At 42.4% G+C, this 22,561-nt stretch overlaps 1 protein-coding gene across 1 annotated transcript in view; it reads left to right on the plus strand.

The window, feature by feature from the left end:
• Positions 1 to 8,036: 8,036 nt before the first annotated feature.
• Positions 8,037 to 22,561, plus strand: part of RAPGEF5 (Rap guanine nucleotide exchange factor 5) — a 158,878-nt gene continuing 144,353 nt past the window's right edge. Inside the window, exon 1 of the mRNA XM_065832436.2 lies at positions 8,037 to 8,299. Within this exon, the coding sequence (XP_065688508.1) occupies positions 8,114 to 8,299 (186 nt within the window). The 5' untranslated portion in view covers positions 8,037 to 8,113. The remainder of the gene's footprint in view (positions 8,300 to 22,561) is intronic.

The following is a 22,561-nucleotide window of genomic DNA, read 5'->3' on the forward strand; positions in this document are numbered from 1 at the left end:
GCTGATGTGGCTTGTCAGGGGGCTGGACCACAGGTGTCTTAAAGTTCTAAGTGCTCCCAAGTAACCCAAACACTTTTCAGACAGCTAAATGCATGCACACCCAGAGCTAGCACTGTTCTCACGTAGAAGTACACCTAGTAAGATCAAAAATCATAAACATTTTCAGCCTCTGTAGCTGAGGTTCCTACTCAAATCCATCTCCCTTTACAAGCCAACATCCCTAATCTTCCATGGATGGTCTCAACTGGACCCACCAGTTTGTCTTATGACTGGTTTGCTTTTCCAATTTCTTTAATTCCCAGACTCTTGTTTGCTTTCAGAAGCTTCCAGGGGTGTCTGTAAGCAGTTAGAGAAGGCTGAAGAAGGAAGAGATTGGGGTAGGCAGGACACAGCCTGTTTCTTCTTTTCTGCAGGTGTGCTGGTTATCTCAGCACAGGGAGGGCCGTTTTGGTCAGCCACCACTCCTTCCCCACTCCTGCCCCCACTGTCTGATACTTCCTTGAATAGGTCATTATAGAAATAATTACAAGATTGCTTTGATCAGGTTTTTTCAATGGCCCCTTTGAACATGTGTCCCACAGGACAACTGAACAGCCAGGAGTCCCAGGAGGGCTGTTGGAGTGAGGTCTGAGGGCTCGTCAAGCCGTAACTCTGGACACAGAGTTGAAAATGCCCTTGTGTGGATCCATTAAAAATTTGTCCACAGCCTTATTACCTCTGCTAGTGCTACTCTGTCTGTATTTTACTACCTCTACCAGGAAGAAATGTTATCCTTAACAAAACCAGAGAAACCTATCTAGTCACTGAGCAAAGCTACATCATTCCTCATATAGTGGAGGCTTTCTTCTGAACCCTCGATTGGACGTGATTTTCTCTTCCAGTCATCAGCCTCACTGTTTCTGTTCAACAGCTGCACTGCTCCTATTCAGTGTGAAAAATCAGGCACATTTAAAACAAAACAAAATCAGAACACAACACAAACAAACCAAATGTAAAAAAAAAAAAAAAAAAAGTTTTAAAGCATTTCAATACTTGCAAGATGTCATGAGATGGTTTCATGTTTAAAATTGTGTTGTTATTTCTGGCAATTGATCTTATGCTATTCTTTTGTTGATTTTTCCAACCTCTCAAGAAACTGGAATGAAAATATTTTGCTGATGTTACTTTCCCTGGGAAAAGCTTGTCAACACGGATCCAGGTTTGTGTTGAAAACTCAAAATATTTGGCATGTGGTTTTGTATTTTCTCTTCATCAAAGAGACTCTGTGGGGCTGAGGTCTGTTCACGTGGAAGCAGCAAGAGATACTGACTCTGTACTTAAACCAAAAGGCAACCTTGCATATATGTGTGTACCTACATGCAAATATCTCTTTTTTGCAAATTATAATCATATGAGAAAGCCCCTACTGTTATATCACAGTAGTTTGCTCATCTGAAAGCTGAGTGGACACTGTAGGGGTGTATATGCTATAGAAACATGTATATATCTCTCTGTCAAATTTCTGTAGTGGTTCTGTGAGCAGGGAGATCAATGAAGCTTGATTTTCTATGGATCTGTGTCTTGAGGTTGAGACCCTATCTGGATTTTCTAAGGTCTCATATGAAATCATGCACTTTTTACCTCAGTGAAGCATTAACTGCAGTTCTCAAATGGCTGCCTATTTTCAGAATACTTTTAAGGACTTAATAGCTTTTGGATTTCAATATCTCCGTCAAATGTGCTTGACAAGCTTAAGCGTTTGAAGATACGCAGGGAGGTCTCACACGTACAGAGAGGCAGCACTGTGTCTTAAACCCAGTTTCTGTAAAATTGGGCTAAAGCATCCTCACACATACATATGGAGAAGAAACATAAAATATGCATTAATACAGAAAATGTGAATTAAAACATAAATACAGAATTTATGAGCTAAGGAAAAAAGATAAATATGCAGATCAGCCGTCAGTCGCACAGGGGAGATTTCCCATTAACTTTCAGTGAGAATTTAGCACCTAATTGCAATTTGTCTCTTTCAAAAATCTTCTACACAATCTCTTCTGTAAATGAATGTAAAGCTTCTCACATTAGACATTAAAAAAAAACAAAAAAAAAATCACGTATACGCTCACGTGCCTGGGTTAAAAGAACTTGACTTTTGGTTGCAACTGTCAGAAAAACTTCATGATTCCAGAGGTCCAGTTACATGGTGTGGGTGTGTTTTTTTTTTTTGTTTGTTTGTTTGTTTTTTTTTTTAATTTTTAATTAAAATACATCGATTTGTCATTTTGAGATTTTTGTTTAGTTAAAATAAAAATACTGAACAAACTCCATTGAGGATCTTATTGGCTTTGCAGTTTAATTTTGACCTGTGAGAGATAGAGCAATAGCTCAATGACAGCATTGTTTTGACAGAAAAGGCCAAACATGAGAGCTTTAAGAGTTTTAATTTCCCTGAGGGGTCATAAGGTCCCCTGCTTCCAAGTACGTTAAAAAGACAAATCAAACTGAAGAGTTGAGTCAGGTTCATTAGCTCTGGCAAACCACAGGGAATGCATTCTTCCTCGGCTTTGTATTGAAGTAAAAGTTTTGCTATGTACCAAAGAATACTTTTGGCTGTATTTACATTAGTTTTGCCCTTGTCATCATGGCCCAGTGATTCTTAAGAAGTACCAAATGGCAAAGGAAATAGGAAAAAGGGATTCAGTTAGGATTACAAACAACCCCCTGCACACTGTCTTCCACCCACACTCTGACGGGTGCCACAATTCTGGTTCAAACAACAGCAGCAACAACCCTGGTGGCTCAGGATGCTCCTGAGCTCTGTCATCTTTGAGCACTGAAGACCCAATAGCAGGGACCATGTCCTGATTCCCTGTACAAAACAAGGGCAGGATGCGGGCTGAGCAGCCATTTGAAGATGCCTTGAGTTTTGAAGGTTGGAAGAGGCACTGGGGGCAGAGGGACAGGTGGCTGCTAATGTGACATGGGAGGAAAGGGTCAAATGCTGAAGTGAAGAGGTTCATAGGCTGTCAAGAGGAAAGTGGGGGTTGAATTAATAGAGGCAACTTCAGCCTTTCCAGCTATGAGTCACATGAATCATGAAACTACTTGGAATATTTTACCTGCTACTATTTCATCTCCTTTATCTTTCACCTCTTCACTCCTCTTTTTGTAGTTATTCTCCCATTCTGCTGTCTTTCAAGTCACACCCTGCACTGATCTCCTGCTTCCTTGTCCTCTGTTCCCATTTTGGTATCTTTCTGTTGCTGAGTGTATGTTACGTTTTGCTGGCCTTTCACATCTCAGAAATGCTGCGAGCAGTGCTTCTGAGCTTAAGTGACTGAATAATTGGTCTATGCGATGACACGTTACTGAACTAGCCAGAAATTTTTCTTTCAAAAAAAAAATTAAATCAATGATTTTTTTGTGTAAGTATGCATGACCCACATACATGCCCCTAATGTATACGACTGTGATAATCCATTCATGCTATTTATATCCATAGTAAGTTGGTGATATACAACATTTAAAACAGAACTGAGATTCCTACTCTTTGATCAGGTTGGAAGGGAGCTAACAACTCAAAAGCCTGAAGCAGGTTATTCAGCCAAAAAGCGGATCCCTAGCAGCTCTGAGGGTGAACAGGTTGGTTTTGTTTTAAAGTTGGATGAACCGATGAAGAATGCCAAAGCAGAAGAAGGTGAGAGGTGCCCAGACTTCTGCAGCGTATCTCCAGCCCACACTGTGGAGCCTGACTAGTCACCTGCCACATTTGTGCTGGTCATTGAAATGATGAGGTGCACAAATGTCCCTTCTTGGGACTGGGAGTTGCACCCCAAAACTCCTGTGAGGCCCTGAAGCAACAGGATGGCACAAAGCCTTCCCCAGCCCTGCCCTTTTACAGGGTCATTGCATATAGTGCATTTAAAGCCAGAAATAAAAATCTCCCAGGCCAGGCTGTCCTGTGTCCAAGAGCTGGCAGGGTCTCAGAGCGTGACAGAGGCAGTCTGCAATTCACACGTGTTGGTCCTGCAGTAACATTTGGCAAATTAAAGTTTGTAGGATACTGTTCTTGTGAGAGCATGGGCTGAGTCCAGCAGGACTTCCTTTGAAGTTCATCTGGATGTGGTACAGGGAGGTGGGCAGCACACAGGTCACCTCCTCCTGCATGGGGAACGAGGCATTACAAAGAAAAACCTGCTTGCTAGCTTTCTGATGAAGAGAGAATCAACTCAGTTTATGAAAGGCTAGAAAAGCATCACCCCCTTCCCCAGTCCCCATTCTGGCAGGACCGCCTGGGAAAGGGGAAGTGATGTTTGGCTGGTTGTACAGCAGGTTGTTGCTTTGGAAAAATCTTGTTTTCTTTTGAATGCCTCCTGCCAGGTCAGGGAGAGCAAATATTCAGACAGGACTGCTGCAAGCAGCTGGTTCAGAGTTGCTGCCTCTCCATGACTTCCTTACATCTAGCTCCTGTACCCCAGTACTCCCCAGTTCTGTCCCTGCACTGCCTGTCTTCATGCTGGGAAATTCAAAGTGGCATCTATCAATGATTCCAACAGAGTCAAGAACTCCTCATACTTTACATCCAAAATGAGAGTTTATTATGCTTTGTCAGGAAACGTCTGTTTCCAGATATTTTTTTTTCAACGATCTAGTTTAAAACTGTATGAAATGCATACAGGCATGAAACAACTTGTATTGTTTTTACTGCATTTCTTTTGATTGTGCTACACCATGAAGGAAAAACAAACATTCAAAAAAAGCAGACACTCCCAGGCCCCACATCTGTAAAGTTGCAGTAGAGTTGCTTAGGTGTCCAGACTCCATCCTGTATCCATTTAAACATAGATGTTTCTGTATTTATATAGAAAGTCTCTTGAAGTGAGAGAAAAAACACCCTGTCCAGACTTGACTCTGGGAGGTATATTCAAACCTACATTTCTTGCTAGAAGCACTGGAGAGAGTATCTCCTTGGTTTTGCTTTATATTGTACCAAATGAAAACTGTTTAATCCGGAGAACTAGAAGTTCCCCAGTGCCTGCACATGGTCAGTGGATCTGATATTCCTTTTGTGTTACTGCTGATGCCTGCAAGGGGTGGGAAATCCGCATTCAGCCAGGGCCAAAGCTGTCGAGAACAGGGACCCCATTCCTGCAGAGCCCTGCTCTCCCTGCAGTGACAATTCACTGCAAGTGAGATCTTCTGAACATGACATTTTGGCTGCAACACAGTTTATTTGTTTGTGTTATTTTGTTTTGTTTTGTTTTTAATGAAACTCTTTTGCCAGGTACTTCCTGACCAGATGTAGTTTTGCCCTCTGCTCCCTCTACTTTCCTGTGAGGAAAAAGAACAGGTATCAGACTCATTCACCAAGCTAAATCTTCTGTGACTCAACGAAAAGAAAAGCGGTACATTTAATTTGAAACAATTCCTATCATGATATTCCCCCAAACTGAAATGATCCAAACTAGAAATAGAAAGGCCTAACTACTATCTAATACATTTTCCTGGCAATTGTTAGTCCAAATTACGTTATCCGGCAGCTGATTATTTTTAAACGCACTGCAGAGCATATTCATTTCTCTTTTGACACTGTTCACAAGTTATACTTATCTTGCTCAGTCAAAAAAAAAAAACACAAACAAACAAGAAATTCTGAGAACTGGCATAATTTTACCCTTTCTTGACAAAATCAAATTATTTCTGCTTATACTCCAGTCCTTCACATTAAGTCACACTTTATTGAGTTGTCTTATTGCTGTTTGTATTGTAGCAGTGCCTAAAGACTCGGACAAAGAACATGGTCCTTTTGTGAAGCCTGTACACGAGGGATCCATTATTCTTTTGGGTGTAGATACACCTCTCCTTATAATTACATCCTGAACTGTGACAAAGTGGCTGCCAGGCAACACAGCTGTTAAAACCACATTGTAGGGCAGTTGGAGAGCACAAACAAAGTGAGATAATAGAAATTTTTGGGACACGAGGCATCACACAGAACAGCCAGTGCTCGTCGTGTTCCTGATACCTGATTATGCAGCATGGCCTTGGCTAAAGCATCTTCATGGCATAATCCCACTTGCCCTTGCAAAAGGGCTGGCATTGATGTTGCCAGCTGGGGCTTACAGATCTCCCTGGTGTTTTGGGGTTGAGGGGTCTGCAGCACACTTTTCATCTAAGTTATAGCAGTCACATTCCTGTCCCTTTTCTGTGTTTTGGGCCATATCACTCCTCTAAAATAACTGTTTTTTATTTTACACTTAACTTTTCAGATTTGACTCGTGTAATGGGCAATGATAGTTGGTACCAGCAAGAAGGAGGTGGTGACAGAATGCGGCTGGTGCAAACCCCATCCTTTTCACAAGTCCCTGCGTAGTCCTGGTTTGTGCTGCTCATGAAGTCATGCACACAGGATATGGTTAAGCTGATTTAATGATGGACGGCTGCTGAAAGGAGCAGTTCTGCTTTCCCTCACTTCCAGGTTCTGCCTTCCTCGATCCTGCAGCTGTGTGGTCACAGTGTGGATCGATTCAGCTGTCTGGACAATGGAAAATTCATTATTTTCTGAGGTGTTATTTTTCCACCAGATTGATCAGCTGACCAGAGTCAGAGGGTTACCAGATCCTGTGTAACGGATATGAAGGGAGTACACATCCATGGGTTCTAGGCAGGATCAGTTTTTTTACAGCAGCCTGCTGTCAGGCCAGCATAGCCAAAAGGCCAGGCTACTGCTGCTGCATTCAGGTGGCAGATAACCCAATGTCATACTGATGCTGGAAGGGGCATCTCAGCACCCTGACACAGGCTGGGTACATCTGCCACATCCCTTCCACTATGGGTACCTCTGCAATTCCAGAGGAGTTTCTTTAGGAAGCATACCAGTAAGGAAAAAATTCATTTTTTTGCAAGGTTAGTTTCATGGTTAAGCCAGTTCCCTGAAGGGCTGGATGAGTACTAGGGTCAGTTCCTGAAACGAATGGGACCTCATGGCTGGGACAGGTTGACAGCTTTCCATACTGTCTGTGAGACTGACTTGACTGTAACGCCATTTACCAAGACATTTAGGCACTGATCCATTCAACCTGGAAGAGCATGTCAGCCTTATTTGTAGCTCTGAGGCAGAAGGTGTATGTAAGGAGAGCCCCACTTCACATTCAATTCTCTGATCTAAACAGATAAGAATAGAGTGGCAGAATGGAAGCGACACCTGTACCACCAAGACAGAAAAGACAGACTCCAGAGATTAAATAAAGCCTCTGTAATTCAAGGTATTGAATTCTAGATAAATGCCTTGAATGTACTTTTCTTCCTTACACGAAAAGTAAAGGACCTGGTTTCTGGCATCTGAATGTTTGGAAGCAAGTATTCACCTGGGATGAACTGGTCAGTTTCTGCAGTGCCATTACTGAAAGGGAGGGCGAAACACCTCACTGAGTCAAGAATCCACTGGGAAGGGAGCAGGGAAGCGTTTCAATCCATACAGCCATAAATAAGCCCTGGGTATCATAGGGTGGCAGGGACAGGTGGGGACCCTGGGAGGTCTTCAGCCCAGGCAGGCTCAGCTCGGCGCTCTATCCAGTCTGGCCTTGACCACCTTCAGGAGCGACCGACACCGCCCAGCCCTGGAGGAACCTGAACTCCCTTCTCCTCAGCTCGGACCCGTCGCCTCTTCCCGGTGTCCCTCCCCGTGGGTACGCAGGCCACCGGGAGAAGTGGGGACGCAGCCCGGGCGGCGATCTCCGAGCGCAAAGGAGTTAACAGGACTTTCTGCCTCTTCCCGCCCGCGCCTCCTCCACCCTTCTCATTACCTGCACTTTATCACTGCCGGAGCCGCGGGGCGGGAGGGGTGGAGGGTCGGCGGGGCTTCCTGCGCCGCCCGGGGCTGCCCGCGGCGGCGGGGCCGCGGAGTGTGGAGGCCGCGCTCGGCGCTGCCAGGGGAAGGTGTGCGAGTGGAGCGCGGTGCGTGAGAGTGCCGGCCCGTGTGCCTGCCTGCCTCCTGCCCGCCTCCTGCCCACCTCCTGCCCGTGTGCCTGCCTGTGGGTGGGAGCGGGGCTGGGGCGACGCGAGGGGAAGGCGGGCGCGCAAAGCGGGCGGGCGAGCGTGTCTGCGCGCCGCAGCCCGGCAGGGATGCGGCATGGCCGTGGGCTCCGTGAAGATGCCGTCGCCGTGTGAGGGCGCGGAGCTGGCCCGCAGCTGGACCTCCGGCGGCGGAGCCCACGAACCGCCACCGGTGCAGCTGCGGCAGAAGCTGCGGGAGCTGCCGGCTCTGCTGCGGAGCGGACTGACACTGCGGAGGAAGAGCGCTGCCGCCGCCGGCCGGGTGAGTGAGCCCGCGGGCGCCCCGGGGCAGCGCCCCCCCGCCCTCCCTCCTTGTCCGCCGGGCGGCGGTGCCCGGGTCAGGCGGGGCGCCGCCCGCAGCGCCCGCTGCCGAGCCGCGGTGGGGGGCGGGCCGCGGGCTCCTGGCGCTGGACCCCTGCGGGGAACCGCCGGGCGGCAGGCGGGGAGGGAGGGAAGGAGAGACGGAGGGGGGGCGATCGGGCGGCTCCGTGGTGAGGCGGCACCTCGGCGGTCCCCGGGCAGGGGTGCCCGCAGGCCGGCGCCAGGCTCGACCCGCCTATGCCAGCTGTGATAAAAAATGAAATGTCTGTCGGGATCTTCTCGTTCCTCCTGTGGCTCTTCTCTTCCCTCCTTTTCCCTCCCATGTGGCAGAACTTGTGTGGTCCAATGCATGTGCTCACCTGTCAGGAGATGCTGTGCAGGTGTGCTTGGACACTTGTGCAACTGCGTGTTAAAGCACTGAACTTCAGCATGTAGTGGAGTGTTTGCAGCTGAAAGGGCTTTCTGGGTGTGCTTTGCCACCCATCTTGGATGCCTCCAGAGACTGAGGTCACGGGGATAGGTGGGCATCATGGGATTCCCTAGCCAAATTTCACTTAATACCCACAATACCCACTTAGAAAGGCTGGTATGGCTTTGTGGGGCTGGCTTGGTGGGAAGCAGTGGTGTGCAGTGGTGAAGCATGATGTGACACTGTTGCAGCTGGGAACCACTGTGGAGAGCAGCCACTCGTGGCTGAGAAATCTTCTGGTTGTGACTTGAGCCAAATCATGGTGGTGGGATTGTCATCAGGTCACAGCAAAACTGCTTGCAGGCCAAAACTGGACTTAAATCCACCAGCTGAGTAGTCAAACTGAACAGGCTTGGTTTGTCTGTGTGGGGAATCAAGAGAGCTGCTGTGTAGTTTTGGTGCACTGATAAAAACCTGTGTGGGGAATTAGTAGGGAGAAGTTGGCATAATGTGTATTTGTACCCTCATCAACTTTATAGTACTTTATAGATGTAAATAAATGCTTTATCCGCACAGGGAAGTTGTTGCGAAATATAGTGGGGTATGAATTTAAAGCCAACTTCCTGGGCGATTGGTTTGTTATTAGAAGATATACATGCAAGGAAGATAAAGAGTATTAAGGTAGTATGTAAATTTACTGCAGAATATCTATTTCTGAGTAATATTTTGATTCAGATTCCTGTTCTAGATTAATTAATTTCCTCAAGCAAGTTTAACCCACAGAGTAAAGACTAGTCTGCATAGAGATGGCTAATGACTTTTATTGTTCAGGTGGAATAGTAATGCACTTGACAAGTTGTCCATATGAACACAGAGCTAAGGGGATTCGGTTAATTTCAAACAGCCAAGTCTTGCTCTGCTCTAACAGGACTTTCACAATGGATATCTTTCTTCCAATGAAGATGAGTCCTTTTCTGAACTGAGTTTAACTTACTCCACTCTAAAAGCATGCTACTAAAGAAGTGGAGTAAGTGTTCGGTGAGGTCAGAAGCAGTGCAGAACTGCTGCTGGTAACTCTGTTCGTTTGCAGGCAGGTCTGAAATACTGCTTTAGCACAGCAAATTCATGGTGCTTCAGGGAAACACCGTGCAGAGCAGGCTTAGTTTTATCCTCATGGCTATTCCTCACTGCTACTGAAAGCATTTGATGAGTGGTACAACAGTTACTCTGTAAATATTTGGAGTGGGTGCATTCACACCCTGGTAAGAAGCCTGGGCAGCTCCTGGGTCATGCAGCTGCTCAGTTGTGCTTGCTGAAGCCTTGGTCACATCTTGCATTATATAGTCCCAGCTGAGGCTCTGCCTGTATTTGCTGATGTGCTGCGTTATGGCCCAGCAAACAGAACGTGACAGATTTAGTGGTAGTGTCATCTATGGCTTCACTGCCCAGTACCCTGTGGGTCATCTTGCAAAGTTTTTCTTGCACTGTCTGTCCTGGTAGGAAGAAGGCTGGAGTAAACCCAGCAGATCTTGGGAACAGTGTGTGATGCTGTGTGGAGATGCTGTATGGCTCCAGCAGGACCTTCTGGCTGGTGGCTTGGTCCTGTGTGGAGAACAAGTCTGCTATGCTCTACCATCTCAGAGTTTGCAGGGATTCTTCTGAAGATGGAATTGTTCCTGAAGGCAAGTGTCTGGTGGGGTGTTCAGAGGTGCAGGTAGTTCTAGGAGTCCAGTAGCAAGGTTAATGTCACTTGTTCCCTTTGGAAACAAAGTGGACACCTGGGGTGCATGGATGGTCTCTCCCACATATGTGATTCTCCAGGGAGCAGTCTGCCTCTGTTAGTTGTGCCCCATCTTGATTCCTGTCTGCTCTGTGCATGTGCCTTTTCCCCCCAGAAATGGAGTTTTAGGGGCACAACACTTTTGACATATTTCTATTTAATGTGGAGAAGAATTTCAACTGTCAAAATGACAGTATTTGGGAAAGCGAAGGGGTATGTTAGAATTATTAAAATGCAGCATTTTTTATACTTTCCCTTTTAAACATAACTCTTAAATTTAAGAAGTCTTAAAATAAGATTGGAGTAAGGTTGAGTAACATAGATATTAAACAGAGATGAATTTTTTTTTCATCTCAACAAAATATTTCAAGTTAATCCAAAGTTCATTTTTGGAAGGCTTTGTTTGTTTATGAAGTCTCCTTTCCCTCTATCCCTTTGAAAAAAAGAATAACCTTAGTCTGATCTTCCCCTCCAGTGACTCTTTCTTCATGCTTTTCTGTTTGTTCAAATGCCAAGCCGAGAGTCTTATTTGTCCAGCTGGTTTTATCAGGAATGTTACTCACTTAGGTGAGCTGTTTTCAAGTAAATGCTGACCAGCTGAAATTCTGGCTTGTTTAATTTCCTAGAAAAATATTATGACCCCTGAACAGGGGGTCTGCCTCTGATGCTGACTTGCTGAGGGACCGCCTGCAGTGTTATTTGCTTCCTCATCTATAAAGCAGGGATAATCTACATGCATGCATGCTTGGGGACTATGGATAATAAAATATAATGGAAGTGTTAAGGATGCTGTAATTGTTTTAAGGATGTACTTCACTGCATGCTGTTCAAATACTTCCTGTGGTGCATGTGGGGGGTGGGAAGCATTGCCTAGCGGAGAATAGTATACAAATAAATGGAATAAATTTTACAAACCAATATGGGGTGGATTACATTTTAAAATCGATTTGGGCTTCTCAGTCCTTGGCCTTTGGCACTAGGCTGTCTAATAGCACATAAAACTAACCTCTAATTCCTTTGCTAGGGAAATCCAATTTTTTTTTTTTGAATACCTCCTGGACTTTGAACTGGATGTTGGCTTTGTCCGTTATGGTGTTTTTTCTTAAATTCGGTCCTAGGGCGGGTGTAGCACAGGTGTCTGAGGTGGCACTGGGGGTTAGGCTGCAGTTGCAGGGTGAGCTGTGAGGTGTTGGTTTTACTCCTCATCCTCTGCTCGGTGCTTCTTTGTTTATGCTGGATAAATCAGCAGAAAATGATCCAGTCTTTTACTGTGGTAGTTGTGTGTGTGTGTCTGAGTTTGTGCAAAGGCAGAGGAGGGCTCTGCTGCCGTGAGTCACTGTGCCCTGTGAAACTGTTCCCCTCTGCTGTGTGCTTTCTCAAAATTTTTGGAAAGTAGAACCCTTCTGTTTCCCAGTTTGCCTCCTTGAAGTATGTGTTAAGTGTACATGTAGCAAGCATGAGCATTTGGTTATGAACTGTCTTTGCTGTTCTTCCTGATGCTTGCTGAAGATGTCTTCCTCTCCTTCCCTTTTTGTTGTGATGGTAAAATACAGGTCCCTGTCCCTGGAAACACCAGTAACACCAGCAATGAGGCCCTGCAGGCACATCAATGCAGCAGTCACTCCATCATGCCAAAAATCCTTTTCACCACAGTCTGTTGGACTTTTAATGGAGCTAATGCTGCTCCTGAGTAAACTTCCTTAACATCTGAGAGAGCAGGGAAACACTCAGAAGGCAGAGGAGTAACGTTGCACACACGCAGAGACACACATGCGTTTAAAATTATCTCTTCTGCTTTCTAGGTTCACATTTATACACAAGCAAAATAGTGTTGTTATACATAAGCATGGATGTTGCCTTTTGTAACAACAGTGGAGCTGAAAAACCTTTTGGACGTCATGGTGTCAAACCCTGTTACTCTGGTATTATGAAAGATCTTGCTCTCCTGTACAAACCTTTGCCATGGGACTTGCCTTTTGACTTGCTGGAAGTTGAAGAGGCACCATGACTATTTTATCTTCTGAGACCCCTTTTATGAGATTCCTAGAGGTCTTCAGACAGGAAAATGTTCTCAAACTGTCTTCACCTTAGCTCTGTTTTTAGTGACATTGCTGAATGTGTATGTCAGGCTGTAGGGTTACAGGTTGAAAATAAACCACAGGAGTTAGGGTATGGATGCTAAAAGTTTACATGAGTTCATGGTGAGACTGGAGAAGTTTGTGGAAACGTATTGAACATACATAATCCTCACCAGGCACAGAAGGTTCCTGAGCTGAAAATAGCTGGAGGGTTGGAGTGTATTAGAGATATCTGTCATATATTCTGGCACTGGCAGTTGTCATGCTGTTGGAGGCAACTCTTCTTTGGCAGGGGAAAAAAATCAAATTATATGCAATCTGTTTTAATTAAATGAGTATCCGAACCTCTCAGCTTATATTTTGCTAAGCGTTTTTTCGCTTCTTGTAAGAATCTTTCAGTTGCTTATGTTATTCAAGTTACTGTCCCCTAATCAATTAATCCTGTGATTGGGGAAACTGTAGTGTTGTAGATGAGGTTTTGCCAGGACACTAGAAATTCTCTGCTGGAAATACTCAGAATTTCCAGACCTGCTTTCCATGACTACATTATGGTGCTGTTTGATAGTCACATTTTATTGACCCAAGATTTGCCTTGTACTCGGGTAATCTTCCCACCGAGGACTGACATTTATAGCAGTCCATATCCTTGTTGCCAGCTCCTTTTCTTAGTGATGCCTGAGTGACCTTGTGTTTCATACTGCTGAATTACACTGCCTTCCTAATATTTCAGTTCTCAAAGCCACCTAGTATTCCTGTGTGTCATTCTGTTTACATTTGTTTTGACAACGCTTCTCATTTTCTGACATCAACACATTTCATTTGCACCTTTATGCTCATTTGACCAGTATTGTTAATGAGGAGAAAAAAATCAGAACAATTGCTCTGGTACCTATGTTTATATGTACTATAGAAGCTTCAACTTTGGCATTTTTCCTGCACTAAAAAGATGTGGTGTTGTGGTGTATAGATGCTGCACTGGGTGAAATCAGCACATAAAACCACAAGATTGGCTCAGTGAATCAAAAGTTTTACTGTCAGAAGTATTATTGAAGTAGGCTGATTGATATCGGTGACATTTTGCTTTAAAGCCTGCTATAGAGGTTCTTCTCAGTAACTTAATACCCCCATCACTTTGTCAGTTATTAAGTGGCTAAAAATAGTCTCAGTAAGTAGTCTTGAATTTTTCCTATTGTAATCAGGCTTATTATGTATTCCTGCTAAATGTATTTGATTAAGATAATTGTCTTTCACAGTATCCTTTAACTTGTCAGGTCTGTGACTGGTGACACATGAAATGTTGAGTAATGAGTAAAATAACTTAGTGACAGTGACCACGGTAGCTGATGGGGAATTTCAGTGTCTGTGGTGTTTATTTGCATAATAGTTTTTTTTTTCACAGTCAGTGTTCAGTGAATTAATAAATTGAGAATAGCCCATGTGTTATGACATCTGAGAAGTTACGGCAGGGTTCGATTAACTACAGTGGAATGAAATGGAAGGCAAACCCCCTCTTCTGCTCTAGGAAGTGACCTAATAAGTTTTGCGGAATGCAAAGTAATTTTTTCTCCGCGTGGCTGTGGATTAGTCAGGTTAGCAGGATGCTGCCTACTGCCTCTGGTCTCACACTGGCACTGGGAGTGAAGCTGGTAGTGCTTGGACTGACATCTCAGCTGCTTTTGAGCACCCCTGGGGAGAGTCAGGTGTAGGACTGACAGGTGCCACTGTCAACACATGGGGAAGAGGTGCCATCATGTGGCTTTTGCTTGTGGGAGGTGCCTAAAATTGACATCAGCTTCTTGACACAGAGAAAATGCAGCAGCTGGCTCTAAGCTTGGGACAGGTTCTGAGCTTATTATCTCTGTTTTGGCCAGAGCATATCCTGGTAAGTCCTGCCTTGACTCACAGTTGTCTGCTATAAAACATGGTCTTTAACTCCTTTCCTGCTCAACAAATCAAGCTCAAGGTGAAAATATGTGGAGTTAATTTTGCCCATGCTTAGTCTTTAAGCACTGCTTTTCTTGTGTTAGTAATAACATCTTTAGTTGGGACTCCAAAAGAAAATATCGGTCAGCCCTGCATGTGTTTGTAACTCTGACTGAACAAGGACCTTGCTACTTTCACTTTTGGTTTTGCTCCTGTTTCTGAGAGATGTAGCCTATGTGTCCTCAGATGTGGTGTTGCCATGTGTGGCTCAGAAGCCCATCAAGGAAATCTATGTAGGAAATAAGATCAGCTCCACTGGGATTAAAAGGAATGTATTGGAGTATTTACAACATTTCTGCTAGTGTTACATCTTGAGGAAAAGCTTGATTTAAATGTGAGTTGATTGTCACCTTATCTATTTAAAGGGAAAAAACCAAAATTCACTTTGTGGAACTGTATACTTTAATTTACTTGGTTTCAAACCTGCGCTGCTGGTTAATTCACGCCAGATTTCCCAGCCACCAGGATGAGTGGACAAGTGCTGCACTGTACAATTATGACAAACTCCGTTAACATTAGTATTCAGCTGTTGTAACTTGTATGGCCCCAGTGGTTTGAATTCCATTTGCTCTGTGATGAAATTGCAAAACAAGCTGTACATTTTTATGCTGATGAAAACACTGAAAATAGGAGGCGATAGCTTTTTAAAAAGCAGGGGAAAAAAACGAAAGCAGAATATGCCATCTTTTCAACCTAATTCATGGAAAGTTGTTGTAATAAAACAGATGTTTTATCCGTAATATGAAACAATTAAAGTAATATTTCACATATGGGAAAGGAAGTTGCTTGCACTTTATACTTGTACTCTGCAAATTTATACTTATACTATGTAACTTTATACTTACACTAGGTAACTTATGCTATATAACTTTGTATTTATGCTATATAACTTGCTTATTCAGCTATAGCTGAGGTGCTCCTCTCTACCCATGATGGTCGTCTCCTTGGGATATGAGACATCTTCTATTTGGGGTTCATACTAATGTTTAGTAGAAGAGCCATAGCATTGGTTTAGGCTCAGTATGGTGCTGTAGGACTGAAAATAAAATGGGACATCCTGGACAGAACAAGGGTATCCAGTTCTTCTGTAGTCCCTCAGGGCCAGCGTATCTGCACCATCCATGCCTTGCCCTGCTGAAGATGGCAGGGCACGCTTCTTTGTACACAAACTCCAGAACCTCTTTTGCTCTGAGTCAGGCTGCCATGAAGATCCCTTGGGGTCCATGTTCACGGATCCATTTTTGTGCAGTATTTAGGTTGATTTTCAGTATCTACTTTATGAACTTCACCCATATGACACCTTTCAATGTAAACATTTTTCATTATATCCACACTTTTGGCAAAGGTTTAAGGATAAAAATGAAGTCATTTGGACTTTAAAGTTAAAAGCCATGGAAGCAGGATCTGAATGTTTTCAAGTTCCAGGTGTAAGAGGCAGTAGCTATTCATAATTGTCACGGTGTCTTTTATGTCAGTTAACTTGTAGTTTGACTTGGGTTAGTCTGACCTTGTAAAATGATCTACTTATGGCTGTTGTATTAAGCTAGGGTCAATTATTAATATTTAAGTACTATACAGTTTATTCTGATGAATTCCTTTTTCACAAGATATTTTCCCAGAGAGAACACAGCAGGCTAACTGATTAAAAACCAATATATTTTTTTAGAGTGCAAAAAGAAAATAATCTGCTTATTGAGGGTAAAAAAAAAAGGCCATCAATTTATATGAATACAGCTATACTGGTATTTATAGCATCAGTAAGTATTTTTTACCTTCAGTTTTATAACTAAATTAACCTGTTAAAGCTTGAAATGCCAGATGATTTCTGGTTTGCCTTTTTTAAAAGATTGATTGTAAGGAATGCAAGTTGTGTTGTTTGGTGGTGTTTGGTGTTGTTTTCTGGATTTGGGGAGGGTTGGCTTTCTTTCCTTGCTTTCTGAACTTCATACGTAAGTCTTTACATGACTGAGACACACATAGGCTGCATGAATTAGAGCAATAAGGAAATAAATAGTTCAGAGGCTCTCCAGCAGTCTTGTTGCTTAATTATGGAGTAGACTTTACACGTCTGCTTTTGGCTACCTGCCGGTAGCTTCTCCTGCTGTTGGCCTTTCTGAGCATCTCTGCAGGCTGTGTATTGGCATCATTGGTGGGACTGTAGAACAAGCAGCACCAAGTAAGGGGCTGTGGCTGCTTACAGTGATATTACTGGCCAAAGGAATTGCATGTCAAACCATGCCCTTTGTGATGCAGTAGACAGTATGCAGCATGCAGGTCAGTAATAAGGTGCAGTAAACCAGAGGAAGTATGGCATTTTGGATTAAGCATTTCTCCCTCCCAAGGAAAAAAAAACCAAGCAAGCACCACCAAACCAAACCAAACTAAAAAAGCCCAAGTCAAACAGACAGACAAACAAACAAACACCCCACAACCGAACAAAAAAAACCCTAACCAAACAACCCCCAAACCCAACAGAAAATTGAGGTCCAGACCACTTATGAGAATTTATGGGAGCAGAGTTGGTGGTTTTTTTTTTTTTTTTTTTTTTTTTTTTTTTTTTAAATTTGTTTTAAGATTACAAGCATTTAATTGTGTTCTTTTGGCTCAATACTGGCTGAGAGAGTTAGACTCAGTGATCCACTTCATAATTTCAGATGGATGTAATAATTCGCTGTCATAGACTGCTACTCCATACTGTTAAGCAGATGCTCTGTTTCATCCCATAGGTGAATGCACTTCAGTGATGCATAAATTCATTTTTAAAATATGGAAAGAAGGGGAGAAGAACAATGCACATGCATGGTTAGCTCTGAAAGTCGCAAAGCTGTTGTTTACTGGATGGCTGAAGGAATGAGCTAAAAGAATCCCTTAGGTCTGCTCTGGGTCCCAGCTCAAGTACAATCCAGTGCTTTGTTGCAGTTTGTCATTTCTGCAGCATCTGAAGCCTCTTGGCAGCAAAAGCAAATCTGGGGGTGCGGGCTATGAATCTGCTGCTGAATCTGGGTTGCAGGATGAACCAAGGTTTGTGGTGTTAAGGAAGGCCAAAGTCATGGGAGATGCAAGTCCTGAAGGAACAAAAGCGGGATCTAGTAGTTAGCTGCCAAAGATGAAAGGTGAGGACACAGTGTATTCCAGGCTTCAGTGTGTTTTGTCTTTAGAAGGATAAATTGTAACATCTGTCTGCGCTAGCACTGAATTGTGCTAACTGTAATCACAACATAGAAATTCTTTCAAGTAGTCTTCCTCAGCATTTTGTTGGGAAAAAAAATAGTTAAGGAACAAAATATAATTATCCTGCTAGATTAATTGTTATAAATACTTTTGAAAACTTAAACAGAATTTAGCTTTTCTTCACAAAGAATGGCATAATCATGTCTAAAAATGGACCTTGGATACTATAAAAACTTACTCCATACATGCCATTGTAAAGCTAAACTCTGTCAGCTCGAAGAGTGTTTACAAATTATTAAAAGACCTGTTCTTTTTATTCTTCGGTATCCACATGTATGAGAGAGATAGATAAAACTGGTCAGCCTGATAGAGCATAGTCATTCATAAATATTGCCTTTGTAATTGTTCTTGACAGCAATTGCTGGAACAAAATACATAAAATGCAAAAATAATAATGGTAGTTAAATGAATACCTCTTTATTTATATTTTCTTTCTTGTGTTGAAGGATACAAAGAGGAACATTCACCAGATATTTAATTTCTTGTTTTATCTCATTAAACAGACAGTCCCCAAACAAATGAGTTTCAGATTAGTTTTACCAAAGCTATTTATCTAATTATGGCTTTCATTGCACTTGAATGAATGGCTGCAAATCAATAGGTCTCTTAGGTTGCCAGGACATGCATTAAAACTGGTGAATCTCCAAGCTGAATAGCAGGAGTGATGTCTCTCGTTTTTTCCTGTTGTCAGTCCTCAGTTCACAGAGTGTGTGCATAAACTGAGAATTTATCTTGAGTCCTGCTTAAAAAGTCCCACTTTTGAGTTGATAATCTGCAATTCAATGTGGCAATAAATATTTATGTTATACTGGTAGAGGTTTTATTAAGCAACAACAAAAAAAACCAACAACCAAACCCTAAACAATTATTTCAGAGGAAGCTAGTGTAGACACAACATATGTTGTATTGGGTCAAGATTGTGGTTCATCTAGTCCTATATCCATAAGTTTTAAGATTGATCTGACAGGTAACTGTTTTAGCCACAAGCTTTCAAGAGAGTGTGTGGGCAAATATTGTATAGTCTGCCTTCCTCATTGTTTTTTTTTTCTGGTTTCAAATGAGCAGAGATGATGCCTTATACTCTTACGCTTGGGGGTTGTTACCACCAGCTATTGTAGTTACAGCTTTTCACGTTACTCATATACAAATGCAGCCTTTTAATGAATCTGGCTAGTATTTTCACTTCAGACTCATCTTGGAGCTCACATTTACAGAGCTTGTGTGTGGTGTTTAGTGATAATGACTTTACAGGGGAAGTAAAAATATGTTTTGGTTCATTCTGTTGTTCATGAAAGCTTTTTTTTTAAGTATTTTTTTTTTTTTAATGTAGTTTTGAATATCACACCTTTAATGTCAGTGACCTTTCTGTTGTTCTTATGAGGCACGGAACTTCCAACTTCTGCATAGTTAGTTTTTATATATCAGTTTTTAAAGCAAGCAATCCCAGCCTCTCTGGATGACTTTCCATGCTGTGATCATTTTTGTTACCTTGTTTTGAACTCTGTCTTGGGTTTGCAATGTCCCTTTGAACTTGTGATGGCTTGTGCTGTATGTAATATTCTAGATGAGACTGCACCGCTGATTCATATAAATCATGTAATTTCTTCCCTCTCTCCACCATATAGGCTTTTCATCCTAACAATTTGCTATCTTTTGAGACTTCCCGGTGACACAGATTAGTTCTTCACTGAAGGTTGCTTTCTTTAAGCTGGTATAGTTAATTTAAAGCCACATAAGTTGTCAGCATTTTTTCCTTCCAATGAATGTTACTTTGCATTTGATGTGGATAAACATAATTTAACATGGAGTTGTTCACTTGCCTACCTTGACTAGGTCCACCTGAAGTTGTTTATAGACTTCTGATTGTGACTAATCAAAATCATATAAGCAAAATTTCCTTATCCTGAGACTGACATCACAGATATGTTTTATTAAACAGCATTCAGCCCATGGTATACCATTGGGACATATTTGTGATTTCTTTGCCTCGATGGAAACTGCCTGTTTAATCCTGTTTTTGTTCTTCATTACTTTGCTATTGCTTGATCATTTACAATATTTTGTCTCTTCAGGAAAGACTGCTTTACCTTCTTTATAGGGAATTCTGTGTCTTAGGATGAGTCTGTTAGATGTCGTTAAGAGATACAACTATAGAATATTGCTGTGTAGATGGTCTCTGAACATACAAGAAAACCAGCTTATATCATGTCACTCTTGATCTTGTTACAACACACTGTGTCTAAGGCTTCCCTGTTCTTGTAAGAAATAGAAGAATATTCATGACTAATGAAACTCATGTTCAATGGGTGGACAACTGTTTGGAAGGCTCCACACAGACTAGTAATCAACAACTTTGTCACATAATCACTGCATGGGCCTCTGCAAGAGTATCTCTTTGCTCTGCTGCTGTCTGTATTTTATTTAAAAACTGCACTGATGTAGTGAATATGCTTGTTAAGAAATAGCTACCTGTCCAATACATTAAAGAAGAAAAAGCAGGGAGAGGAAGAGAGTGGTTTATTCTTTTTAAAAATTAAAAAAAAAAAAAAAAATCCTACCTAGGCAACTTTATGGCAAAACTGCTGCTAGGAACAAGCAAGTCACTTGCCAAAGATATTCAAAGAATGTTGTATTACAGACAACTACTCTCTAGTCTTATAAAGCTCTGTATTAAAAACAGGGACAGAAAATGTCCATGTAGTGCACTTTTGCATTTAAACATGAAGTGTAGCTAACAGAGCAATGCTGCATTTAAATCAAAGTTGTGGTCTTATTAAAAACAGTGGAAACTTATGCTCGTTGAGAATCCATGTATTGTGACTGGAGAAAAGGGCCTACTGCAGTTATTCATTAATAGCAAAACAGGTTAGAGGAAATTTATGGCAGGATGGTGGGAGTGGATAAGGAAACATGACATTCTTTCATTCTGTAAATAAAAATAATGCCAAAGAAACTCTCCTATCCAGAGACAATAATAATTTCTTTTTATAAACCTGAGCTAGAAACTGTCCCTGTTACTGAAGAACTAATGGCAGATTTTGTGAGACTTCCAAAACTGGAAACCTGATTTAAAAATAAAAAATTATTTAAGTTAAGCAAGAAAGAAGACTGAAACTTCATCCTTTCATTTAGCAGTTGTTGGTGTTATCTGACTTTTAGAAACAAAGCTAAATACTGAGAGTCTGTGAGTCATCTTCTTTTCAGCCTGTGCCAACTCCAGTTTCACTATGTGTATGCTTGTTTCTTTATGCTGTGACTTTTTCCCTCCTAAGTTAGTCATTGTTATCTCTTGGCACAAGTGGAAGAGTTAAAAACATCAACAAGCATGAGGCATGCTAAAAACATGCAAACGAACCTCCTGTGTAATCTTCCAAACCCCAGAGTGTTCCCGTTCCCTTTACTTTGTTGTTCATGAACCCATCTGATCTTTCGATCATATCCTGGTGGAGGGAGCAGGGAGGTGAATTCCAAGGCAAGGGTTTACCGACCGGGAATGGTGTCCTAGCTTTCCAGTTAACTTCTAGTGTGTCTGATGCTCACCACAGACATTATGGCATTGCATGTAGAAAAGGCAACACATAGATTAGAGGTGAAAAAAACATTGGTTAATATTTTTGCAAGTTTTGATTTTTTTGAAGAAGTCTCGTGTGTGTATCTATGTACCAAGAAGGTGCTAAAACTCTGTTTAATTTGCCACAGTTATTTTTGGTATAGGCTTAGACTGGCTTAGGTGAAATTGGTGAACCCCATGTGGTTTGTGGTGGTGGTTCCACTGAGACAAGGACTGGTCTGAAATCATCTCTAAGATGCTGGTGTGGGAAAGGATGAAGCAGTGAGTGATTTGATTGGGGTGAGATTTTTGAAGACAGTGTATCTCAATCCACTCTAGTGCTAGAGCTTAACCAGTGGCTCAGATGTCCTTGCTGGATGGGCTTTTGAGATTGTCATGGTGAAGGAACTGGAAGAGTCTGAACAAGTATTACCTACTTTGGTAGGACATCCAGGCTGACCCAGGCTTCCTTAGTAAACTGATGAGGGCAGACTGAGTGTCACAGCAGACTGTTAGGGTGTCAATGACATCTTGGTTTTTGTTAGTGTTTATAGAAACACAGGTAGATTATCTCTACTAGGCTCTGGGGCAGCTCAGTCACTGCAGTAAGGAATACTACAGTGTATTAATCCAGTGGATCACTTTGCTTCTCTGATTTCAGTCTAAATTCTCTGACTAATTAGCATCTTCCATGGGCATATTGTTTGAACTGGCTTTTAAAGGCAGCAGCTCCCCATCTCTCTCCCACTCTCCTCTCTCTAACCTACTGCTTTTGCATATGTCAGAAAGCATTTGCTGACTTAAAATTATATTTATTACTGACTTTTAAATCTGGATGGGTTGGTAACCAGGATACTGTGGGCAAATGGAAGGAGGATAATAGTGTATTGAAGTGATCAATGTTGCAAGCATTGGCTACCATGCAGAAAATTAAAGAGGAAGAAAGATTATTCTCTTGCCCCTAGAGCTGGAAAAATGTGGTCAGTCTCTACCCATGGTCCTTTTATTTCCATGGGACAAAGCAGCCCTTTAAGAATCTTGGAGTGAAGACTCAATGTGGTGAAGCAGAAGAAGGTGGCTCAGTTCAGCATTGCTGTTTTAGATGGACATATAAAGGAGGATCCTGGGAGAGTCATGGTGTGTGTGGTGGGGCAAGGAGGATGCAACTCCAA

Source organism: Patagioenas fasciata, chromosome 2, assembly GCF_037038585.1.
Source record: "Patagioenas fasciata isolate bPatFas1 chromosome 2, bPatFas1.hap1, whole genome shotgun sequence".
In the NCBI taxonomy this organism is placed as follows: Eukaryota; Metazoa; Chordata; class Aves; order Columbiformes; family Columbidae; genus Patagioenas; species Patagioenas fasciata.